The sequence below is a fragment of the Propithecus coquereli genome, unplaced genomic scaffold, assembly GCF_000956105.1.
Source record: "Propithecus coquereli isolate 6110/MARCELLA unplaced genomic scaffold, Pcoq_1.0 Scaffold421, whole genome shotgun sequence".
Classification (NCBI taxonomy): Eukaryota; Metazoa; Chordata; class Mammalia; order Primates; family Indriidae; genus Propithecus; species Propithecus coquereli.
This window is the reverse complement of record NW_012149964.1, coordinates 1,384,377-1,408,980: the sequence shown is the minus strand read 5'-3', so window position 1 is coordinate 1,408,980 and position 24,604 is coordinate 1,384,377. Positions and strand designations below refer to the sequence as shown.

The window sequence follows — 24,604 nt, the reverse complement described above, 5'->3', positions numbered from 1 at the left end:
AAAATTTTGTCACACTCAAAACTCTCGGCCTGAATGGTTTCACTGGTGAATTCTACCGTACATTTAAGAAAAAATAACTCTAATTCTCAATTCTTCGGAAAATAAAAGAAGAAAGAAGAAAGAATACTTCCTAATCCGTTCCATGAGGCCAATATTAATTTAAGTCCAATGCTTAAAAATGTATAACATGAAAACTATAGATTACTGTCCTTCATCAAAATATATGATTAAATTTTAAACAAAATGCTAGCAAATTGAGTCCACCAATAAAAGCAAAATGTTTAGGCATCATGATCAAATGGTGTTTATTCCAGGAATGCAAGATTCATTAACATTGAAAAATCAATTGATATAATTTTCTAGATCAAGAGATTAAAGAAGAGAAATCATATGATCATCTCAAAGATACAGAAAAACGCATTGGAAAATATTCAGTATCTATTCTTGATAACAGTACTTGACAAATTAGTAATGGACGGGAACTTCTTCAACTTGATAAAGGGCATCTACCAAAACAAACAAACAACAAATAAACAAAAATTATGGCTGCTATTATACCTAATTGTCAATGACTGAATGCCTTTTCCCCCAAAGAATGAAGCAAGTATCTTTGCCTTCACTATTCTATTTAATACTGTGCTAGAAGGGCCAGTTAGTGCAATAAGCCAACATATAGATATAATTTATACAGATTGGAAATTAAGAAGCAAACTGTTTTTATTTACAGATTTCATGATCATCTATGTAAAAAATTACAAGAAATATGCTGAAAGCTACTAGAAATATTAAATGAGGTTGGCAAGTTTGCAGTAGAAAATCAATCATATTTATGAGTAATAAAAATAAATAATTGGACATTGAAATTTAAAAAAAACTAGAGATAGAAATTAAGGAAAAAATTAACAAACTAAGTGCAAGAATGTAAACCAGAAAACAATATGAAGAGACATTAATTATATCATGTTCAGGGATTAGATTATTCAATATTGTTAAAATGTCAAGCTCTTCAAAATCATTCATGTATTTAATGCAATTCCAACCAAAATTCCACTGGGATTTTTTTTGTAGAAATTTACTATGGAATTCTATAATTTATACAGAAATACAAAGGACCCAGAATAGCCAGAACAGTTTTTGAAAAGAAGAACAAAGTGAGAGGATTCATGCTACATAATTTCAACACTTACTGTAGCTACATTAGTCAAGATAGTGTGAAACTAGTATAAATTGACATATAGATTAATTGAGCAGAATAGGCAGTCTGGAAATAGACCAACATGCATGTGAGCAGTTGACTTTTGGCACAGGTGATATGGCAACTCAATGTGGAAAGCGTAATCTTTTAAAATTTTTTTTATTTCAATAGATTTTGTGGGTACAAGTAATTTTTGTTACATCGATGAATTGTATAATGCTGAAGTCAGGGATTTCAGTGTGCCCATCACCAGAATAGTGTACATTGTATCCAATAGGTAGATTTTTATCCCTTGTCTTTCTTAGTTTTCAATGTCTATTACACCGCTTCATAGTGCTCACATATAAGCGAGAACGTGGTATTTATTTTTCCTTTCCTGAGATACTTCACGTAGGATAATGGTCTCCAGTTCCATCCAAGTTGCTGCAAAAGATGTTATTTCATTCCTTTTTATGTCTGAGTAGTACTCCGTGGTATATATATATGCCACATTTTCTTTATCCACTCTTCAGTTGATGGGCACTTAGGTTGATTCCATATCTTTGCAATTCCAAATTGTGCTACTATAAACATTTAGGTGCAGTGTCTTTTTAATAAAATGACTTCTTTTCCTTTGGGTAGATACCCAGTAGTGGGATTACTGGATTGAATGGTAGGTCTACTTTTAGTTTTGGGAGGAATCTCCGTATTGTTTTTCATAGAGTTTGTAGTAGTTTAGATTCCCACCAACAGTGTATAAGCATTCCCTTTTCACTGCATCCATGCCAACATCTATTGTTTATTGACTTTTTAATGACCATTCCGATAAGGGTAAAGTGGTATTTCATTGTGGTCTTAATTTGCATTTCCCTGATGATTAGTGATGTTGAGCACTTTTTCATGTGCTTGTTGGCCATTTGTCTATCTTCCTTCAAAAAGTATGTTCATGTTGTTCACCCACTTATTGATGGGGTCATTTCTCTTTTTCTTGCTGATTTATTTGAGTTCTTTATAGATTCTAGAAATTAGCCCTTTGTCAGATGTATAGTTTGTGAATATTTTCTCTCACTCTGTAGGTTGTCTAAGTTATCCCTATACACCAAATAGAATGGTAACAACTGTAAAAACTGACCATACCAAGTTTGGGGGAGGGTGTGGAGGAACTGTAACTCTTACATGCTGCCAGTGTAAATATTAAATGATACACTCACCATTTGGCAATTTCTTAAAAAATTAAATGTACACCTGTAATAAAAGCCAGCCATTCCACTGTTAAGTATTTATCCAAGAGAAATGAAAGTATATGTCAACCTATAGACTTATACATAAATTTCTATATATCCAAAAACCAGGAAGAAAAATTTCCATAAAGAGTAGAATTTTTAAACAAATGACATACCCACAAATTGAATAGTATTCTGCAACAAAAAGAAACTATTGATATAACATTGATTAATCTCCAATAATCATGTTCTGTGAAATAAGCCACTCACAAAAGAATACATACTGTATTTTAGAAAATGCAAACTAATACTTAGTGAGAAATAGCAAATCAGTGATCACCTAGGAACAGTGAATTATCAGTGAGGGAGGGAATTACTACAAATGGGCATGAGGACACTCTTGATGAACATGCATAACTTCATGATCTTGAGTACATATAAAGGAATCTCTATTAAACTATACTACTCTCTATTAAACTTTACTGCCTTTCTGTGTGGAAACCTTGTAGGCCTGGAGAGAATGGGATGATATATTAAAGTGCTGAAAGAATAAAAAAAACTGGTAATAAAGAATACTATACCCAGCTAAGCTATCCTTCAGAAATGGAGAAATAAAATCTTTCACAAACAAGTAAAAGATGAGGGAATTCATACCACTAGACCTGCCTTATTAGAAATGCTTAAGGAAGTTCTTAAGTGGAAACAAAAGGACAATAATTACTATCATGAATACATATGGAAGTATAAAATGCATTGATAGAGATAAATACATAGTCAAATCCAGAATCCTCAAAAATTGTAATGGTGGTGTGTAAATTATACATATTGCTAGCATGAAGGTTAAAAGTCAAAACATTTAAAAATAAAGCTACAAGGCCGGGCGCGGTGGCTCACACCTGTAATCCTAGCTCTCTGGGAGGCCGAGGTAGGTGGATTGTTTGAGCTCAGGAGTTCGAAACCACCCTGAGCAAGAGCGAGACCCCATCTCTACTAAAAATAGAAAGAAATTAATTGGACAACTAAAAATATATAGAAAAAATTAGCCGGGCATGGTGGCGCATGCCTGTAGTCCCAGCTACTCGGAGGCTGAGGCAGAAGGATTGCTTGAGCCCAGGAGTTTGAGGTTGCTGTGAGCTAGGATGACGCCACGGCACTCTAGCCCGGGCAACACAGTGAGACTCTGTCTCAAAAAAAATAAAAATAAAAAAAATAAAGCTATAATAATTTCTTAAGGAATGTATACTATAAAAAGACATAAATTGTGACATCAAAAAGGTGAATTGTGAGGGAGTAGGGTTAAAGCCTAGAGTGTGTGAGAGTATGTAAGGGAAGTTGTTATCATTTTAAAATAGTAGATTATAACTACATGATGTTTTATGTAAGCCTCATGGTAGCCACAAAACAAAACATTACAGCAATTATACAAATGATAAAGAAAAAGGAATCAAAGCTTAGCAGTACAGAAAATTGTCAAATCACAAAGGCAGACAACAAGAAAAGAAGAAAGGAACAAAGGATCTATAAAGCAACCAGAAAACAAATAACAAAAGGCAGTAGTAAGTCTTTATCTATCAATAATAACTTGTAAAATAATAATAATAATAATCATATGATTAATAATAACCTGAATGTAAAAGGATTTAATTCTCCTATCCTAAACACAGAGTGGCTGAATGGATAAAAAAAACTGTCCAAGCAAGATCTACCTACAAAAGATACACTTAAGCTTTAATGGACTAAATGTGGAAAAATGGAAGAAGATATCCATGTAAGTATATATAAAGAGAACAGGATGGCTATACTTATATCTGACAATATAGACTTCACACCAAAAACTGTTGTAAGAGACAAAAATGGTCATTATTTAATGACAAAGGGGTCAATTCATCAAGAGGACATAACCATTGTAAATATATATGGACCCAACATTGAAGCACCTAAATACATAAAATAAATATTAATGGACATGAAGGGGAAATGGATAGCAATACAATAATAATAGGGGGCTTTAATATCCCACTTTTGACAATGGATAGATCAAATAGACAGAAAATTAATAAGAAAATACTGGACTATAATTGACCTTTTTGACCAAATAGACCTAAAAAACATATACAGAACTTTACATCCAACAGCACCAGAATACACATTTTTCTCCAGTGTACATGGAATATTCTCCAGGATAGAGGATTTGTTAGGCTAGAAGTCTTAAATTTAAGAAGAGTGAAATCATATCTACTATTGCTTCACACAAAAATGGTATGAAACTAGAAATAAACACCGGGAGGAATCTTAGAAAATTCACAAAAATGTGAAAACTAAATGACATGCTCCTGAACAACCACTGGGCCAAAGAAAAAAATCAAAAGGGAAATTAAAAATACCTTCTGGCAAACAACAATGGAATACAGCACACCCAAAGCTATGGGATGTAGCAAAAGCAGCTCTCAGAGGGAAGTTTACAGCAATAAATGCCCACATTAAAAAACAGAAAGATCTTAAAAATTCCAACATTATATCTTAAGGAAATAGAAAAAAGAACAAACTAAGCCCAAAATTAGCAGAAGAAAAGAAATAAATAAAAATCAGAACAGAAATAAATCAAACAAAGAACAACAACAACAAAAAAACCCCATGGAAACAATCAATAAAAGCTAAGAGTTTGTTTTTCAAAAAAATAAAAAATGACTAGCCCTTATCTAGTCTAGCTAATAAAGAGAGAAAAAACTCAAATAAATAAAATAAGTAATGAAAGTGAGGAAATTATAATAGAAGCCCAAAATTAGCAGAAGAAAAGAAATAAATAAAAATCAGAACAGAAATAAATCAAACAAAGAACAACAACAACAAAAAAACCCCATGGAAACAATCAATAAAAGCTAAGAGTTTGTTTTTCAAAAAAATAAAAAATGACTAGCCCTTATCTAGTCTAGCTAATAAAGAGAGAAAAAACTCAAATAAATAAAATAAGTAATGAAAGTGAGGAAATTATAATAGATGCCACAGAAATAAAAGGATAAGGAAATACTATGATCAATTATATGATAACAAATTTAATAACTTAGAGGAAATGGATAAGTTTCTAGAAAAGTACCACTTACTAAGATTGAGTCAGAAATAGAAAGCCTGAATAGACCAATGACAAATAAAGAGATTGAAAAAGTAATAAAGAAACCTCAACAAAAAAAATCCAGGACCAGAGAGCTTCATGGCTGAATTCTATAAAACATTCAAAGAAGAATTAATATCCATTCTTCCTAAACACTTCCAAAAATTAGAACTAGAAGAAATACATCTAAACACCTTTTAGGAGGCCAGCATCACCTTTTTATCAAAGCTAAATAAAGACACTACAAGAAAAGAAAACTACAGACTAGTATCTCTGATGAACATTGTTGCAAAAATCCTCAATAAAATATTAGCAAACTAACTCTAGCAACACATCAAAAAAATTATACAATGTGTCTAAGTGGGATTTATCCCTGGCCTGTAAGGTGAGTTCAACATATACAAATCAATCAATGTGATAAATCATATTAACCAAATGAAAGAAAATATCCACATGATCATATCAGTTGATATGTAAGAAGCATTTGACAAAGTCCAACATCATTTCTTGATAAAAACTCTCAACAGTTTAGGTACAGAAAGAAAGTTTTTCAATATAATAAAGGCCATTTGTGAAAAACTCACAGCTAACATTATAATTAATGGGGAAAACCAGAAAGCTTCCTCACTAAGATTCAGTACAGGAAAGGGTGCCCATTCTCACAGCTGCTATTCAACATATTCCTGGAAGTACTAGCAAGAGCTATCAGACAAGAAATAAAAACTACCCAAATCAGAAAAGAAAAGAAAAAGTAAAGTTACGTCTATTTGCAGATGACATGATCCTATATGGAACAAATCCAAAAGATTCAACCAAAAAAACTGTTAGACCTAATACATGAATTCAGTAAAGTTGCAGGATACAAAATAAACTTACAAAAATTAGTAGCAGTTTTATACACAAATAACAATCTAACTGAAAAAGAAATTTAAAAATCCCATTTATAATAGCATCCAAAGAAATGAAATACCTAGAAATAAATTTAACCAGGAAGGTGAAAGATATGTACACTGAAAACAATAAAATATTGATCCAAGAAATTGAAGAAGACAAAAATAAATGGAAAGATATCCCATGCTCATTTATCAGGAGAATTAATATTGTTAATATGGACAACTATATGCCAAAAAATTGGAAAATCTAGAAAAGATGGATAAATTCCTAGATGATTATAACCTATAAAATCTGAACAATGAAGAAATAGAAAACCTGAACAGACCAATAACAAGTAATAAGATCAAAGCAATATTAAAAAGTCTCTCATCAAAGAAAAGCCAAGGACCTGATGGTTTTCTTGCTAAATTTTACCAAACATTTAAAAGAAGAATTAATATGAATTCCACTCAGACTATTCTAAAAAATTGAAGGGAAGGAATACTTCCTAACTCATTCTAAAAGGTTAGCATTACCTTGGTAATATAGACAAGGACACAACAAAAATAGTAAACTACAGGGCAATATCCCTAGTGAACACAGATGCAAAAATTCTCAACAAAATATTAGCAAATTTGATTCAACAACACATTAAAAAGATCATTCACTACAATCAAGTGGGATTCATGTCAGGGATACAAGGATGGTTCAACATATACAAATCAATAAATATGACATATTGCATCAAAAAAATTAAAGACAAAAACCATATGATCATTTCAATAAATGTTGAAAAAGCATTTGATAAAATTCAACATCTTTTTATCATAAAAACTCTCAAGAAATTGGCTATAGAAGGAACATACCTCAAAATAATGAAGTCCACATATAATAAAATTCCATAGCAAATATCACACTAGCTGGGGAATATTGAAAGCCTTTCCACTAAGATCTGGAATAAGACAAGGATGCTCACTTTCACCACTTTTATTCAACATATTTCTGAAAGTCCTACTAGAGCAATTAAGCAAGAGAAAGAAGTAAAGTGCATCCAAATTGGATAGGAAGAAGTCAAGCTAACCTTGTTTGCAGATGATATGATCTTATATTTAGAAAAACCTAAAGACTCCACACACGAAAAAACCTGTTAGAACTAATAAACAAATTCAGTAAGTTGCAGGATACAAAATTTATGTTCAAAAAATCGGTAGTATTTCTATATGCTAATAGCAATCAATACGAAAAGGAAATCAAGAAATCAATCCCATTTATGATACTTACGAAAAGGCCTAGAAATAAATTTAACTAAATAAGTAAAAGATCTATACAAGGAAAATTATCAAACCCCAATGAAAGACATTGAAGAGGATACAAAAAAATGGGAAGATACCTCATATTCACATATTAGAATAATTACTATTGTTAAACTGTCCATGCAACTCTAAGCAATCTACAAGTTCAATGCATTCCCTACAAAAACAACAATGACATTCTTCACAGAAATAGAACAAAACCACCCTAAAATTGTTGTGGAACCACAAAAGACCATTAATAGCTAAAGCAATCCTGAGCAAAAAGAACAAAGCTGGAAGCCTCACACTACCTGACTTCAAATTATACTGCAAAGCTATAATAACCCAAACAGCATGGTACTGGTATAAAAACAAACATATAAACCAATGGAACAGAATAGAGAACTCAGAAATAAATCTATGTATATCCATCTAATTCATTTCAAAGAAGACGCCTTGAACATACATTTAAGAAAGAACAGTCTCTTTAATAACGGTGCTGGGAAAACTTGATATCCATATGCAGAAGATGAAACTAGACCCCCTTCTTTCACAGTATACAAATATCAACTCAAAATGGATTAAAGACTTGAATGTTAGACCTGAAACTCTGAAACTACTAGAAGAAAACATTGGGAAATGCCCTAGGACATTGTTCTGGGCAAAGCTTTTTTGTGTAAGACCTCAAAAGCACAGTCAATAAAAGCAAAAATAGACAAATGGGATTAAATCAAGCTAAAAGGCTTTTGCATGCACAGCAAAGAATGATTAACAAAGTGAAGAAATAACCTACAGAATGGGATAAAAATTTATAAAACTATTCATCCAACAAGGGATTAATAACAAGAATAATAACAAGAATTATATGAGAATAATATATAAGGAGCTCAAATGACTGAAAATCAAATAATCTAATTAAAAAATTGGCAAAAGACCTGAATAGACATTTCTCCAAATAAGACATACAAATGGCCAACAAGTATGTGAAAAAATGCTCAGCATCTCTGATTATCAGGGAAATGGAAATCAAAATCATGATGAGACATCATCTCATCCAAGTTAATATGGCTATTATCAAAAAGACAAAAAAATAACAGATGCTGGTGAGGATGTGAAGAATGGGGAATGCTGATACACTGTTGGTGGGAAGGTAAAATAGCACTGCCAGTATGGAAAACAGTATGAAGTTTCCTTAAAAAACTAAAAATAGAACTACCATATGATCCAGCAATCCCACTATTGGGTATTTATCCAAAAAATCCATATACGAAAGGAATATATACACTTTCATGTTTATTGCAGCATTATTCGCAATAGCAAAGATATGGAATTAACATAAGTGTCCATCAGTGGATGAATGGATAAAGAAAATGTGATATATATACACAATGGAGTATTATTCAGTCATAAAAAGGAATTAAATTCTATAATTTGCAGTGATTGGGTAGAACTGGAGAACATTATGTTAAGTGAAATAATCCTGGCACAGAAAGACATATATCACATGTTCTCACTCGTATGTGAGAGTTAAAAAGTGGATCTCATGGAAATAGAGTGTAGAATGGTGGTTACCAGAGGCTTAGAAGGGTAGGGGGGAGAAGGAGATGAGAAGTTGGTTAATGGGTACAAAAATGCAGTTAGATAGATGAAATAAGTTCTAGTATTCAATAGTACAGTAGAGAGACCATAGTGAACAAAAATGTATTGTATATTTTAAAATATATAGAAGAGAAGAATTGGAATGTTGCCAATATAAAGGAAAGATAAATATTCGAGGTGATAGATATCCCAATTACCCTGATTTGATCATTATACATTATATACAAGTATCGAAATATCACTTGTACCCCCAAAATATGTACAACTATTATATACTAGTACAAAGAATTAATGTTATTAAAATATTTATATTACTCACAATGCAGTCCCTACTCACAATACAATACCTATCAAAAACTCAATAGCATTTTTCACAGCAACAGAAAAAAAATCCTAAAATTCATATGGAACTATAAAATACCCCAAATTTCAGAAATAATTCTGAGAAAGAAAAACAAAGTTGGAGGCATCATATTTTCTGCTTTAAAATTACATTACAAAGCTATAGTAATCAATACAGTATGGTACTGGTATAAAAACAGACACATAGACCAGTGGAACAAAATAGAGAGCCCAGAAATATATCCAATACAAATGGTCTACTAATTTTTGGCAAGGACACCAATAAAACACAATGGAGAAAGGATAATTTCTTTAAATAGTGCTAGGAAAACTGGATTTCTATATGCAAAAGAATAAAATTGGACCCTTATCTGACACCATACACAAAAATCAACCCAAAATCTATAAAAGACTTAGTATAAGACCAGAAACTATAAAACTCCTAGAAGGGAGCATAGGGGAAAAGCTCTTATATATTGGTCCTGGTAATGATTTTTTGGATATCACACCAAAAACTCAGGCCACAAAAGCAAAAATAAATAAATGGGACTAAGTTGATACAACTAAAATAAAATTTAGAGAAAAATTTACAGGTTTAAATGATTATATTAGAAATTAAGAAAGGTCCAGAATCACTAATTTAAGTTTATTCCTTAGGAAGTTAAAAAAGAGAAAATTAAACCCAAAGTAACCAGAAAGAAGGAAATAATAGAGGTAAGAGCAGATGTCAATGATGTAGAAAATGGACAAACAATGGAGAAAATTGATGACACTTGATGACACCAAAAGGTGTTTCTTGCAGAAGTTAAATAAAATTTATAAACTTTCAGTAAAATTGAATGAAAAAAGAAAAAAGAGATAACCATTCTCAGGAAAAGTCAGTATACATTACTAGACATTAAAGGGATGATAATAGAATATTACACAGCACTTCATGCCAATTCATTAGAAACTTTAGATGAAATGCACAATTCCTTGAAAATTACAATTTAGCAAAACTGACAGGAGAAGAACATGTTAATATTACTTTTCATGTGGAAACAATTGAATTTATAATTAAGAACCTAGAGAGGTGGGGTAAGACAGTTGACTAGCAACATCAGTTGCCAGATCATCTCAGAAAGTAGGAAAAGTTTTAGATGAAAAGAAACCATAGCACAGGTATAATTCAGAGGGAAAAGTGGCAGAACATACTGGAGATTCCAGGGGAAGAAGCTATGGAGCAGAACCAAAAGGAGCAAGATTTCAGCAGAGATCAACCCCAGAGAAACTTGGAGTTCCATGGAAAGGGTAGGTGTGTGTGTGCGGGGGTTGTTCCTCCTTCTCTCACACCTTTGGTAGTCAGCAGGCTCCCAAGCTGCTGGAGAGCTTTTCTACCCTCGAGAGCCTGGAAAGCTCCTGCTGCCAGTGACCTGGGAACTTCTTGAAAACAAAGCACCAGGCTACCAGCCCCCCTCAGGGTCTGTTACCAGGGACCGAGCTGAGACAGCAGGCGCCATACCGGTTCTCTACCCATTGTGTGCTTTTGTCCTCCCCAGCGAGCTTTAGCCCTTCTATTTTGGTGTCACTGGTCCCCACACAAACATTTCCCAACTCCTGCCCAGACTGCAGTGGCCACAGGGGCCAGTGGGTAGAAGGTAGGGCAAAGGAGACAATTTCAAACTCATTTTGTGAGGCTTGCTGATGCCAAAAGTAGGTAAGAACAAGAAAGAAAGAAAAATGAGAAGACAAAATCTCTTGAGAATGGATTAAAAATTTATAATTAAAATATCAAAAAGAATCCAATGATATAGAAAAAGAAAGACCCCCATTACCAAGTGGGATTTATTTTAGTACATGCTAAAGGAATCTGATTCTCAGATTTCTCTTTTGGGCATATATACAACAGAAATGAATATTTATATCCAACAAAAAACATGAACACTCATGTTCACTGCACTTTATTTATAATTGCCAAACACAGAAAACAAATCAAATGTTTATAAACAGGATGAAGGTAAATTCATTTTTGTGTATTTAACCATGGGACAGTATATGACAGTGAAAAAGAACCAACTACCAATAAATGCAATGACATGGATGAATCATACAGACCTAGTATTGATTGGAAGAAGTCAGACTCAAGAGAGCACATAAAGAAGTACATAATATGTACTTCCATTTATATGATGTTCCAAAACAGGCAAAACCAATCCGTGGTTATAGCAGTCAGAATAGTGGTTACGCATGAGGGATTACTGACGGAAAGGGGGCAACAGATAGATAGTCCTCTGGATATTTTGAATGTTCTATAACCTTTTTCTGGGTGTTGATTATACAGGTCTTTACACTTGTAAAAATTCATCAAGCTATATACTTAATGTTTGTGTGCATTATTGTATATGTTATACTTAAATATTTTCAAGGTTAAAGTTCATAGATACCATGAATTCTATTCACAGATGTCCAAGCTTAGAACTACCGACCTAAAGTGAACGTGATATTTAAGATGTTGTTCAAAGATGAGATATAGGAAATATTCTGAGGTCATGGGCTGAATTTGTGTTGCATGTCTATTAGTAAGTCATGAAGGCTGACAAAATTCCTTTAGGCAGTGCCCTATTCAGTGTGTAAATCACTAAATCACTAATGTCTTAGAGAATTATGTGGAGCAACACAAAACGGGCCTGGCTAAAGGAGAATGGTGAGCCAATATGCAAAAGCAAGATAATTAGGAAATCAAACAAGGTGTCAAACAAAGAAGACCCAGAACAAATGATTAAAAAAAATGTTTGAAGGAATTCTTTGAGTAATTGGACATGGAGATTTGGAGAAGAATCTTTAGTTCCTGTTGTCATGGGTATACCCTGAACACTTAAGGAGGTGAAGGTGTGCCTTGGATATGTTGAGAACCATCTCTTTCACAGAGAGAGAAATGTGGATGCATAAATGATTAATAATAAAGGCCCAAACTAAGAAAACAACTGAGGACATGAGAGACTAGAACATGAGAATAGGAGAAATATTAAGGGCAGGTTTTGTGGATTGACTACTGGGGAGAAAGAGAAAGTGCCGAAAATGATTCTCAGGTTTCTCTTTGGGTAAATGGGAAATGCTGTTGCTGATTACTTGAGAAACAAAAATATAGAAAGAGGAAAAAATGAAGATGGGAGAAAGGTGATGAGTACAATCTTGGAGAGATGTCACTTGAGAAGTGTCCAGCATTAATCTTCGTACGCCTGTACAACTTAAGCTACAGATCTGGATATAATCTGGATAGAAATAAATAGATATATTTATTCAACAGTCATTGGTAGATAGATTTTAGTTATTTCTGTGCATGAGGTAAGCCAGGAAAACTATATAAGCAATTGGAAAGAACAGAATCCTGAGGAAGAATGAGGGTAAAGCAGGAAATAAAGAAAATGAATAGAAGCAGACAGAAAGATAGAAGAAAAGAAAACCAAAGGAAAATTGTGTCACAGCTAGCAAAGGAACTGAGGATTATGATGAAAGTATCCTCAACTGTATCAAATAACACATAGGGAGCTAGAATTGGAAACCTAGTTCTTAAAGTGGACACCTAGGTATCTCTGAGACGTTTTCAATGGCTTCATAAAGTCAAAATTACTTCCATAATAATATTAATGTGTTATTTTCTGTTTTCATTGTGTTTACAATTGTACTGATAGTGCAAAAGTAATGGTGGGTAAACCCACTGGTGTCTTAGCATGAATCAAGCTAGTGACACCAAATTGTACAAAAACTCATTGTGTTCTTCCATCACCATATGTTTCCAGGAAAAAAAATATGTCAGTTTTACTTAGGAATGTCCTTGATGGAGGAGTAAAATATATTTATTAAATTTCAACCCTTGGATACATATCTTTTTAATAACCCACGTGACAAAATGAGAAGTATACGAAGAGCACTTCTGCTGCATATTGATATAAGATGGTTGTCTTGAGGAAAAGTACCTATGCAATTATTTGTTAGAGCTGCAAGATGAAATGGTCATTTTTTTTAATGGAATAATATTTTTATTTGAAAGAATGACTGCCAGACACACTAGAGATATTCAGACTTGGATATTTGGCAGATACTTTCTCAAAAATGGATGACTTGAGCCTGTCAAGTCAAGGAAAAAACAGATGGTATTTGCTGCCAGTGATAAAATTTGAGCCTTTGAGTAAATATTGGAATTTTGGAAAACTTGTATCCATCCCTGGGAGCTTGACACTTTCCCCATACTTAAAGACTTTTCTGTTAAGATTGGTAAAGATTATCAATGCATGTGAGTTTTTGATATTATATAATGAAATGTATCAACATTTAGAAAATCTACATAACTCAGTAAACCAACATTTTCCCAATGAATATGCTTGATGTTATCAAATAAAGCATGGCTACAATATCCATTGAAAGTCCAAGACAGACTAGTGGATTTTAATGTAACAGGATATAAAAAATTCATTCCTATGGTTTCTGATTCTACATTGCCACCAAACTTAAGAAACTATTATTTGATGAGTTTTAGTGCAGTGTCAAAGAAGAATGACTGCAATTATCAGAAAAGATTATGAAAATACTTTCCTGTATTGAAGTTATCTATGTGAGGATATGCATTTTCTTCACATAATTTAACCAAAGCAGCCCACTACAATAAATTAGGTGCAAAAACAGAGATGAGAATCTAGCAATCTTCTATTAAGTCAGATGATGAAGAGTTTGAAAAACTGTAAAACAATGCCACTCCTCTCGCTAATTTTGTTTTGGAAAATATAGCCATTTTTTCATAGAGCTAGCTATTTATGTTAACATGTCATGGGATTATTATTGTTATTTTTAATAAATTCATACATAATTTGAAATTTTGTCAGTTTTAATTTCTAAGACAATAAGTATTTATAAATAGAACTCGTAAAAAGGAAAGCTCTTCGGAGTCTTCAATAATGTTTAAGAGTAAAAAGGGCTCTTGAGACCAAGAAGCTTGAGAATTATTGAATTAGACAATTAAAAGTCAATAGTGAACTTATAGAAGATAGTTTCAGTAGAGTGGTAAAGCTAAAAAATTGGTTTTTATGAGATGAGTTATAAATGGTGATGAAGAAGATGTGAGAATGACTATATAAGTTTTGCTGTAAAGTCCAGGAGACAGAGTGCCTATCATCTAAATTAATATATGAATAAGAGAAAATATTTTTTTAAAAAGTCAGTTGTTCATTTCTTCTTAAATTAATTTATAAATTTGAAGAGATACCTATCAAAATATACAGGGCTTCAGAGTAGAATTAGGAAAGTTAAAGTTCATATGGAAAATCAAACCTTGAAGAATGTCTACACAATCTCTGAACAATAAGTAATGAGTAGGGACTAACCATATCAGATAATAAGATGTATTATAAAACCTTTATAATTAAAACAGTGTGGAATTTGCACTTGAGTGGACAGACTAATGGAGTAGAATGTAAACTTCAGAAACAGACCCAGGTATGTTAGAAAATTTAATAAACTATAAAGATGGCATCTCAAATCCTCGAAAGGGCAGATGGACTTTTAAAATAAATGGCATGAGATAACTGAGTAATTATTTGGAAGAATGTATATGTCACCACATACAAGAATAAACTCCAGATGTATCAGAGGTCTAAATGTAAAGAATGAGGAAAATATGTGTGATTTATTGTCTAACCTGAGTGTGAGGAAAGGATTTGTAGTAGTCACTCAACATAGAAAGGAAATCTGATTGATAAAACAAACTACATAAAAATAAAGTAATTTTGTATGGGCAGGTTACTCACTGGGAGAAAAACAAGGGAAAATAAGGAAGTGGAAAGTAGCAGAGAATCCTGTGTTAGTAGAATGGGATTTAAAGGCAAGGGTATACAGAAGTAATGATATCCCATTGGCAATGTGCATACCTAGCTTCCATATCTTGGTTTATAAAACAATTGCCTACTAAAAGAGTTCCTTGTAAGAAATGTCTGATTTCAGGACTGCAGCATGGAAAGTAAAAGGTGAGCCTGGCATAATTTATTTCAGAAAGTAAGAAACTGTACAAAAACTGATGGGACACATCAAAAGGAGTTCTCATTGGACAAATATGGGACAATTGGAGTATCAAAATAATTCAGAGCAGTAATGAATCATATATGTTACACTGAGTACAAAAGAATCCAGGAGTCCCTACTAATATGAATAAATAAATAACAGGCAAAGAGCTAGAGGCAAAACCCTTCCTTAGATATAATACCAAAAAATAAAGGCAGAAAAAAACAATAAAATGAGAAAAATTATCATTATATCACCTTAGTAGTAAATAGTTTAGAGAAGTATCACCAATGGATTCTAAATTCATTAGGTCAGTTTATGGGGAAACAATTTCTTAATTTCCAAATACATGGAGATTTTCCAGTTATCTGTTTGGAAGTAATTTCTATCTCATTTGAATTTTAGGCAAAGAACATTCAGTTTATGATTGCAACCCTTTGAAATATATTAAGGATTACTTTATGGCCAAATATGTGATGAATTTTTATAAATATTTCTTGTGCAATCAATGTGGATATTTATTCTTTACCTGTCAGTGAGTTCAGGTTTGTTTATTGTCCTCATACAATCACTGAGAATGGTGTGTTAAGATCTTATTCCATATTGTAGATATGTCTATCTGTCCTTGTAGTTCTGTTATTTTTTGCTTTATAAATGCTGAGGCATTTATACATATAAATTTATTATGTTATGTCTTCCAAATGAATTAAATCTCTCATCATTATGAAGTGACCTTCTTTCACTAGAATTTTTTTTTTTGCCAAAACGTCAGTTCTGCCAAATATTAATAGAGGTACACAATCTTTCTGTTGGTTAGTTTGGATGGGGTACCTTTATTTATCCTTTTACTTTCTTTATGCTTTATATATGCCTCTTGTAACACATAGTTGGATTATTTTTTCCCTTCAATCTTCCATCTGTGGCCATTTTCCTTTGCTCTAAGAACATCCTTTTAGTAGTATTTCCTTAAGTAAGCATCCACTGTTGGCATATTCTCGCAGTTTTTGTTTGTCTGATAATGTTTTCATTTCATCTTGATTCTTGAGGTATAATTTTGCTGAGTATACAAATCTAGTTTTTTCCTCCTGGGCATTAACAATATCATTCTAACATCTTCTGACTTTCATTGTTAGTGTTGAGAAAGCATTCATTCATCTTACTCTTGCAATTTTTTTATTTCTTTGATGTCATTATGATGGGTCTAGATGTTGATTGCTTTTTATTTATTCTTCTTGAGACTTGGTGAGCTCCGTAAATGTAAGAATGTCTTTCATCCATTCTAAATGCCATTACTTCTTCAAATATTGCTTTTCTGCCATTCTTCTCTCTCTTTGTGGAACTCTTCTCATTTTATACTGTATATTTTCCTTTCATACACTTTCTTCTCTTTTCTATTCTTCCAATTTTCCATGCTCCATACATTATGATTTCTTCTTACCAATCTTCAATAATTCTCTCTTTAGCCATGTCTAATCTGCCACTGAGTTCTTAGTTTTTCATATTATGCTTAAGCTCCAGATTTTCTAGTTGTTTCTCAAACCTTAATGTCACTCTTTACAGTTTGTAGTTTCTTGCTGAAATGTTTAAGTTCAGCTTATTATTTTCATGTAGACATTACAAATAGTTGTTTAAAGTTTATATCTGATAACTCAACTATCAGAAGCACCTAGGTTTATTTCTATTATCTTTTATTGTCCCGTATCTGGTTCATGTTGTATTGTCTCTTCATATATCTGTTTATCATTGTATTTCAGTAATTGCATTTGAAAATTATTGAAAGAAATAATTTGAAGCCTAGGATGATTTTTTTTTGCTTATGTCAAAAAATTAGAAACATGAACAATATGAAATCACCTTAATCCATTTTTAAGGCTCAAGAATTTTCTTGGTTATGTAGATGACTTGAACCAGAGGTGAGTTCCACATCAAAGGTGGTTTAACTCTGATCAATCATTATTCCTAATGTATAGGTCTTTGGATTCCCAAACTAAATTCAGGTTGGTTGGCCCCTGCCAGACTGTATTCCTACTTGGTCCTTGTTTGCCTGTAAGACTTAAATGATCTTCTCAACCTATCTGTCATATTGTCAGGTGTGGAGATGAATCACTGGGAAAAGTGAATCAAAAGTCATGGTCATTTTTCTTGGATTTCTCTCTTTTACTGGATCTTGGTCAAGTAATCCCTCGCTATTTTATCAGCTTCTCAGTGCTTTCAGGATTTTATCCATATTTTTAGTTGTCTTTAGCACAAGAGTTATTGCAAATTACCTAGTCTGTAATTACTAGAAGCTGATGTCCTTATTATTCTAATTTACTTTACCTATGTATTTCCTTTGTAAGCACCATAAGAGCTGGCATCATTTTAAATTAGCTCTTTGGTATGGAGAAGGTAAAATCTGTGAACGCTTGAATTTGTAAGTCAAATTGTGTATATAGATCCATTTTATTGGGAGGGGGAGAAGTTTCATGACATTTTATCCAAAGGTGTTTCTGTGCTATATAGAAACAAAACAATCTATAATAGGACAATCTTAAGACTTCAATAAATTTGTTTGATCAATAAACCCAGAGTCAAAATATTTAGAGGTTATCAGTAAAGATTGTATAGAGGCCTTGATCTTGTTGTAAACTTTACCTGAATCTTACAAAAACATCAGTTTGAAGAGAAATTATTTAGTGGAACACAATTTAAGCTCCAATTTGAAGAGGAAAAAAAGATGACTGTAAAACCCCTAAATTCCAATTGGTTAAATTTTTGACATTAATATTATTAGCATTGCCCAGGCATTTATGAATATTGCAAATATAAACAATAACATGACCATTTCTTTCCCTTTAAACTCCTCCAAATCCTTAAAGAAACAAATGGCCTTTTTTCTCTTTTTGTCTAACCAGAATTCAAGGAGACAATTAAAATTGAGGAGAAATAGTATTTTTAGGTTTAATAGCAGCATAAATTTAGACATGTTTACTTCATGAAGATTTAGATTGCATTATTAATTTTTCCACCGAATTAGAATAAAAATTTAAGGTTAATATTTCGAGATAGAGGTATCTTTTCTAAGATATAAATGTTATATTTTTTAAAATTTAGACTTTAATTTATATCTTTGCCATCTTCAAAGCATTTTAAATATCTCAAATATTTTGCATCTGTGTTGCAGAATTCACTGGCATACTAATGTATAAAATAAGTTAGCAGCATAAATGGAAACTTTATATTTACATATTCATATACATTACACTTTTTTCATTATTGTTAACCTAAATATCAGATATATAGGTTAAGAATAATTATTACGAATCCCGATTAAACGCAAATGTTACCAGTCGACGTCTGTACGTTGTTCACAGTACATAATCCGAAAGTATTGAGCATAGCCGCTGCAATTCTATGGCCAAAGGTTTTAATTACCTATAGATATTGCCCAAACTATAGCAATCTTCATGATGGCCTTAGTCCGCGAATTGAAACGGCTATGCTCAATAGGATTACGTATTGCTACATACCGATCCAGCGATATAGCGCAGAGGTGCATGATGGACGCTGTTGAAAATAAAACATCTAAAGATATCCAGACGGGGCACAAATATCTAGGTAGTGGCCAGACGTAATCTGAAAGAGAACAGAGAGAAGACAAGAACATGTTATCCAGATATTACTAACTATAAATTAAAATTTTAGTCTATTTTTTCCTCTCATGATCTAAAACTTTTAAAGAAAGTGAAATTGGGGAAGCATTATTTTCCATGGCCATGATGGTGATGATGATACCCCACGGTTAATAACTTTTTATTGAGGTAAAGCTTATATAACATAAAATTAATTACTTTAAAGTATACAATCCAATGGCATTTAGTACATTCGAAATATTGTACAACCATCACTTCCTCCTAGTTCTGAAATGTTTCATGACTCCAAAAGGAAACCCTGTACCCATTAAGCAGTCACTCCCCATTCTCCCCTTTCCCAGCCCCTGGCAATCTCCAATCTGCTTTCTGTCTTTATTGATTCATCTAATTAGGATATTTCATATAAATGGAATGATATAATTTTTGTCCTTTTGTGTCTGGCTTCTTTCACTTAATATAATGTTTTTGAGGTTAATCCATTTTGCAGCATGTATCGGTACTTCATTCTTTTTTATTGCTGATTCTGTGATCAGTTTAGATTTTTTGGATGTTCTTCTAAATAGAATTATTTTAATTTCTTTTATGGATTGTTAGTTTCTGTGTATAGAACTGCAACTTATTTGCATGTGTTGATCTTGTATCAATTGTGGAGAAGATACTTTGAATAATGATATCTTGAGTTTACTGATGTTTGCTTAGTGGTTGAACATATGGTCTATCCCAGAGAATGTTCCATGAGCACTTGAGAAAAATGCATTTTTTTGTTATTGGGTGGAATCTTCTATATGTCCATTAGAATTAATTGCTTTATAGTGTTATTCAAGTCCTCTATTTTTCTTATTGATCTTCTGTCTAGTTGTTCTATCCATCATTGAAAATGGGATATTGATGCCTTCAAATATTATTATAGCTCTGTCTTTTTCTGCCTTCAATTCTTTTAGTTTTTGCTTCCTGTATTTGTTGGGCTCTATTGTTAAGTGCATATATGTTTATAATTGTTATGTTTTCTTGATGGCTTTACACTTTTTTCAATAGCTAATATCCTTATTCTAGTTTACCACCACTCTATCTTTTAGTTACTATTTGTGGGGAATATATTCCATCTTTTCACTTTCAATATACATATGTCCTTAGATCTAAAGTGAGTCCTTTATTGACAACATATACTTGGATCATGTATTTTTATCCATTTTGCTACTCTTCGCTTTTTAACTGGAGAATTTAATTCATTCACATTTAAAGTAATTACAGTTAACAAAGGAGGTACTTTCACTATTTTCTGTATGAAATATACCATCATTTCCTTCATTTGTGATTAATTGATTTTTGTAGGGTGCTATTTGATTCCCTTTTTCTTTCTTTTTCTGTATATTATTTTAGTTTTTTTCCTTAGTGGTTAGCCACGAGATGATAATTATCATCTTTCTTTTATAACAATCAACTTTTAATTATACATATTTAGTTTCAATAGTATACAAAAATTTTGCTTCTTTACATCTTTCTCCCCTTTTATATTGTTATTGTCACAACTTACATCTTTATACATTTGGTGCTCATTAAGTGATTTATTTTTTTTCTTTTTTTTCTGATTTTTTTTTATTTCAGCATATTATGGGGGTACAGATGTTTAGGTTATGTATGTTGCCCTTGCCCCACCCTCCCCCCATAAGTCCAAGTTTCAAATATGTCCATCTTCGGGTGGTGCGCATTGTACTCTTTGTGTATGCATATACCCGTCCCCTCCTCCCTCCTCCCCCCTCCTCCCTCCCCCTGCCCAACATCCAATAGATGTTATTCTTATATGTGCACTTATGTGTTGATCAGTTAATACCAATTTGATGGTGAGTACATGTGGAGCTTGTCTTTCCATTCTTGGGATACCTCACTTAGTAGAATACATTCCAGCTCTATTCAGGAGTATACAAGAGGTACTATATCACCATTGTTTCTTAAAGCTGAATAGTACTCCATGGTATACATATACCACATTTTATTAATCCACTCATGTATTGATGGACACTTGGGTTATTTCCACATCTTTGCAATTGTGAATTGTGCTACTATAAACATTGGGGTGCAAGTGTCTTTCTTATACAGTATCATTTGCTCTTTTGACAAGATGCCCAGTAATGGGATTGCTGGATCGAATGGTACTTCTAATTGTATCTCTTTAAGGTATCTCCATATTGGTTTCCACAGAGGTTGCACTAGTTTGCAGTCCCACCAGCAGTGTATGAGTGTTCCTATCTCTCCGCATCCACGCCAACATTTATTGTTTTGGGACTTTTTGATAAAGGCCAGTCTCACTGGAGATAAGTGATATCTTATTGTGGTTTTAATTTGCATTTCCCTGATGATTAGAAATGTTGAGCATTTTTTCATATGTTTTTTGACCATTATTCTGTCTTCTTTTGCAAAGTTTCTGTTCATGTCCTTTGCCCACTTTTTGGTAGGGTCGTTTGATTTTTTCTTCCTGATTTTTCTGAGTTCTAAATAGATTCTGGTTATCAGCCCTCTGTCGGATTTGTAGCACGCAAAAATTTTCTCCCATTCTGTGGGTTGCCTGTTTGCTCTTGTGACAGTTTCTTTGGCTGTGCAGAAGCTTTTTAATTTGATCAGGTCCCATTTATTTATTTTTGTTGTTGCTGTACTTGCCTTTGGGGTCTTCTTCGTAAATTCGTTGCCTAGGCCAATGTCTACAAGAGTATTTTCAACTTCTTCCTTTAGAATTCTAATAGTTTCACTCCTTAGGTTTAGATCTGTGACCCAGCGTGAGTTGATTTTTGTGAGAGGTGAGAGGTGTGGATCATGTCCTAAAGATTTTTTAACTGGAGTTTTCACCACCTTTCATGGTAGAGACTGTTTTTCTCTTAGGCTGTAAGTCAGGAAAGCTGGAAACTCAATCAATGTTGTTTTTTTCTTCCAAGTATTATGATCCTCCAGAATCTCTGTTTTGGGTTCTTCTTCAGGCAGTTGTGTGTGTGTGTGTGTGTGTGTGTGTGTGTGTGTGTGTTTGTGTTTTTAGTTGATAGCTTTCATCTGCTGAAATGTTGGTCTTATAGAAGTTTATATGGTCAGACCAGAACTCAAATTACCAATCATTAGAATTTAACCAGTGCAATAGGGAAAGGGAAGACATCACCAGAAATTTTTCTAACCAAAGATGTTTGTGAAAGTCCATTATTGTTCATCACTTTCTCATAACCTCCTCAGATTGTGTCCACATGGAAGTTGATTGTGTCAAGGGTTTGGGTATTCTATCTGACATGTTTCACTTGCAAAAATTACTTTCCAATTGTGCTTTAAATGCACAAGTATCTCCTGATTGCTATTATGTGGAGAATTCTGTTGCCATAATCACTAGAATATAAGCTCCATTGGGGCATTAATTATTGATTATTTTATTTTTCCACTACTCTATCCACAGCGCTTAGAACAATGGGTGAATTTATATGATCCAGGCATATACTAGACAATAAACATACGAAAAGTTTGGAGGAAGCTGTATAGCAAAGAGACTTTATAACACTTTCCATGGGGGAGGTCAATTCATAGTTGGGTAAGATAAAAATCTTACGTCCAGGGGCAAAAATTGTGTATAGTGTTTCACACTATACACAATATAGGCATTTTATATGTTCATTCATTCATTCAAAGGTGACATGATTTTTAATAACTCCAGAAATCACAGGTATCCCCAATAGTGAAAAAAATGGCAAAGATTGAATATAATAAACTCTAATCTTTCGGTTATTTTATGCAAAGAAAGTATAAATGGGCTTTATTCTTACGAAGTAATTTAGATAATATTTGCCTTGGAGAAAAGAATAATAGTCCAGTATACTGATAATATACTTAAGAGGTATAGAAATGTTGGACAACTGTGAAGTAATCCCAAACTTAGAACTTGAAAATAAGAAATTATAATTCATCCCATTAAATTAACATAAAAAGGTGAATAGCCATAACAAAGTTTAAAAATTCCTCAATATCTTTCATAAAACAATATAGTGTCAATATCAAAACTTAAAAACTGCTTTAAAAAAAGAGACTAGAGAAAATGACATTCATTATTATAGATTCAAAGTTCCAAAGAAAATATTAACAGAGTCTAGCTAAAGTATCAAAAGACTAATATACATCAGGAAAAGCAAGAGTTATTCCAAGAATGCAAGGGTGATTTAATATCATGAAATCTACCAGTATGATCCCTTATATTAATATTTGTGAACAAATTTTACAGTCTTTTAATAGATACTAAAGAGTAATTTGATTAAGTACAGAAGCCATTCCTGATTAAAATTTTAATTATATTGCGATAAAAGGTACTCCCTTAAATTTGATAAAGATAACTTATCAGCAACAAATATAAATAATAAGGCAATAAATATATTTTAATTACATTCACTTCAGGAATTGGACAAGATGCGAGCTTACACCAATTATTCATTATCATTATTTTATTAATTTTCACTAAGAATATGAATTAACTCATATACCTTTGGAAAACAAAGAATAAAAATGATCTCTTATTTATTGGTGATATGATTGTAGGCCTGGCAAATCTGAGACTCTTCTAAAAACAGTGCTGGATTTACTAAAAGAATATTATAGGCTGGTTGGATGCAAGATAAATATAAAATAATCTAGAGCTTAAACTAGTCTAAGAATGAGTGGTAGAAATGGAAAAAGGGAAAATAGTCCATTTGCGACAATGACAGAATTTATTAAAAAATTTTATCAAAACTGTAACAAGATAGGCGCAGGTCCTATATTAAAAAATAACCATAAAATCTTGTGGAAAGATCTAATATATATCTAAACAAATGGGATGTCACATAAGGATTATTTTCTTTGGATGGGAAAACATAGATCCAAATGTATTTACTTGTAATACCAAACATGTAAGAAAAAAATAACATCAATCATATACAGATTCTTTGAGTAAATAAAGGGATTACTTCCCAACATACTTCATGATGCCAGCATAACTTTGAAAACTAAACTTGAAGATGTGTCATATTAAACAAATAATGGAGAAAATTATGTGAATGAGTCAATATATGCACAAAAATTTTTTTCATCATGATTCATGATAAAATAAATTTCATCAAATGAGGATTAGATGCTAACGTCCTTAATTTCCTAAAGAATATCTTTCAAATATTTATAGCATATGTTATACTTAATAATTAATTGTTGCAGGCCTTCCCTTGACAAGAGTGTCCAGTATCACAACATGCATTGTGAATTGTACTAGAGTTACTTATTAGTGTGTTATGCAAGTAAAATGAATAAAAATCTTTAGGACTTAAAAGGAAAAATGAAAA

General features: G+C 32.4%; 1 protein-coding gene across 1 annotated transcript in view; it reads right to left on the bottom strand.

Moving 5' to 3' along the window:
• The window catches only part of HTR2C (5-hydroxytryptamine (serotonin) receptor 2C, G protein-coupled), a 274,355-nt gene that overhangs the window by 59,672 nt on the left and 190,079 nt on the right, over positions 1 to 24,604 (bottom strand). Inside the window, exon 5 of the mRNA XM_012653519.1 lies at positions 19,057 to 19,257. Coding sequence (XP_012508973.1) covers positions 19,057 to 19,257 — 201 coding nt within the window. The remainder of the gene's footprint in view (positions 1 to 19,056; positions 19,258 to 24,604) is intronic.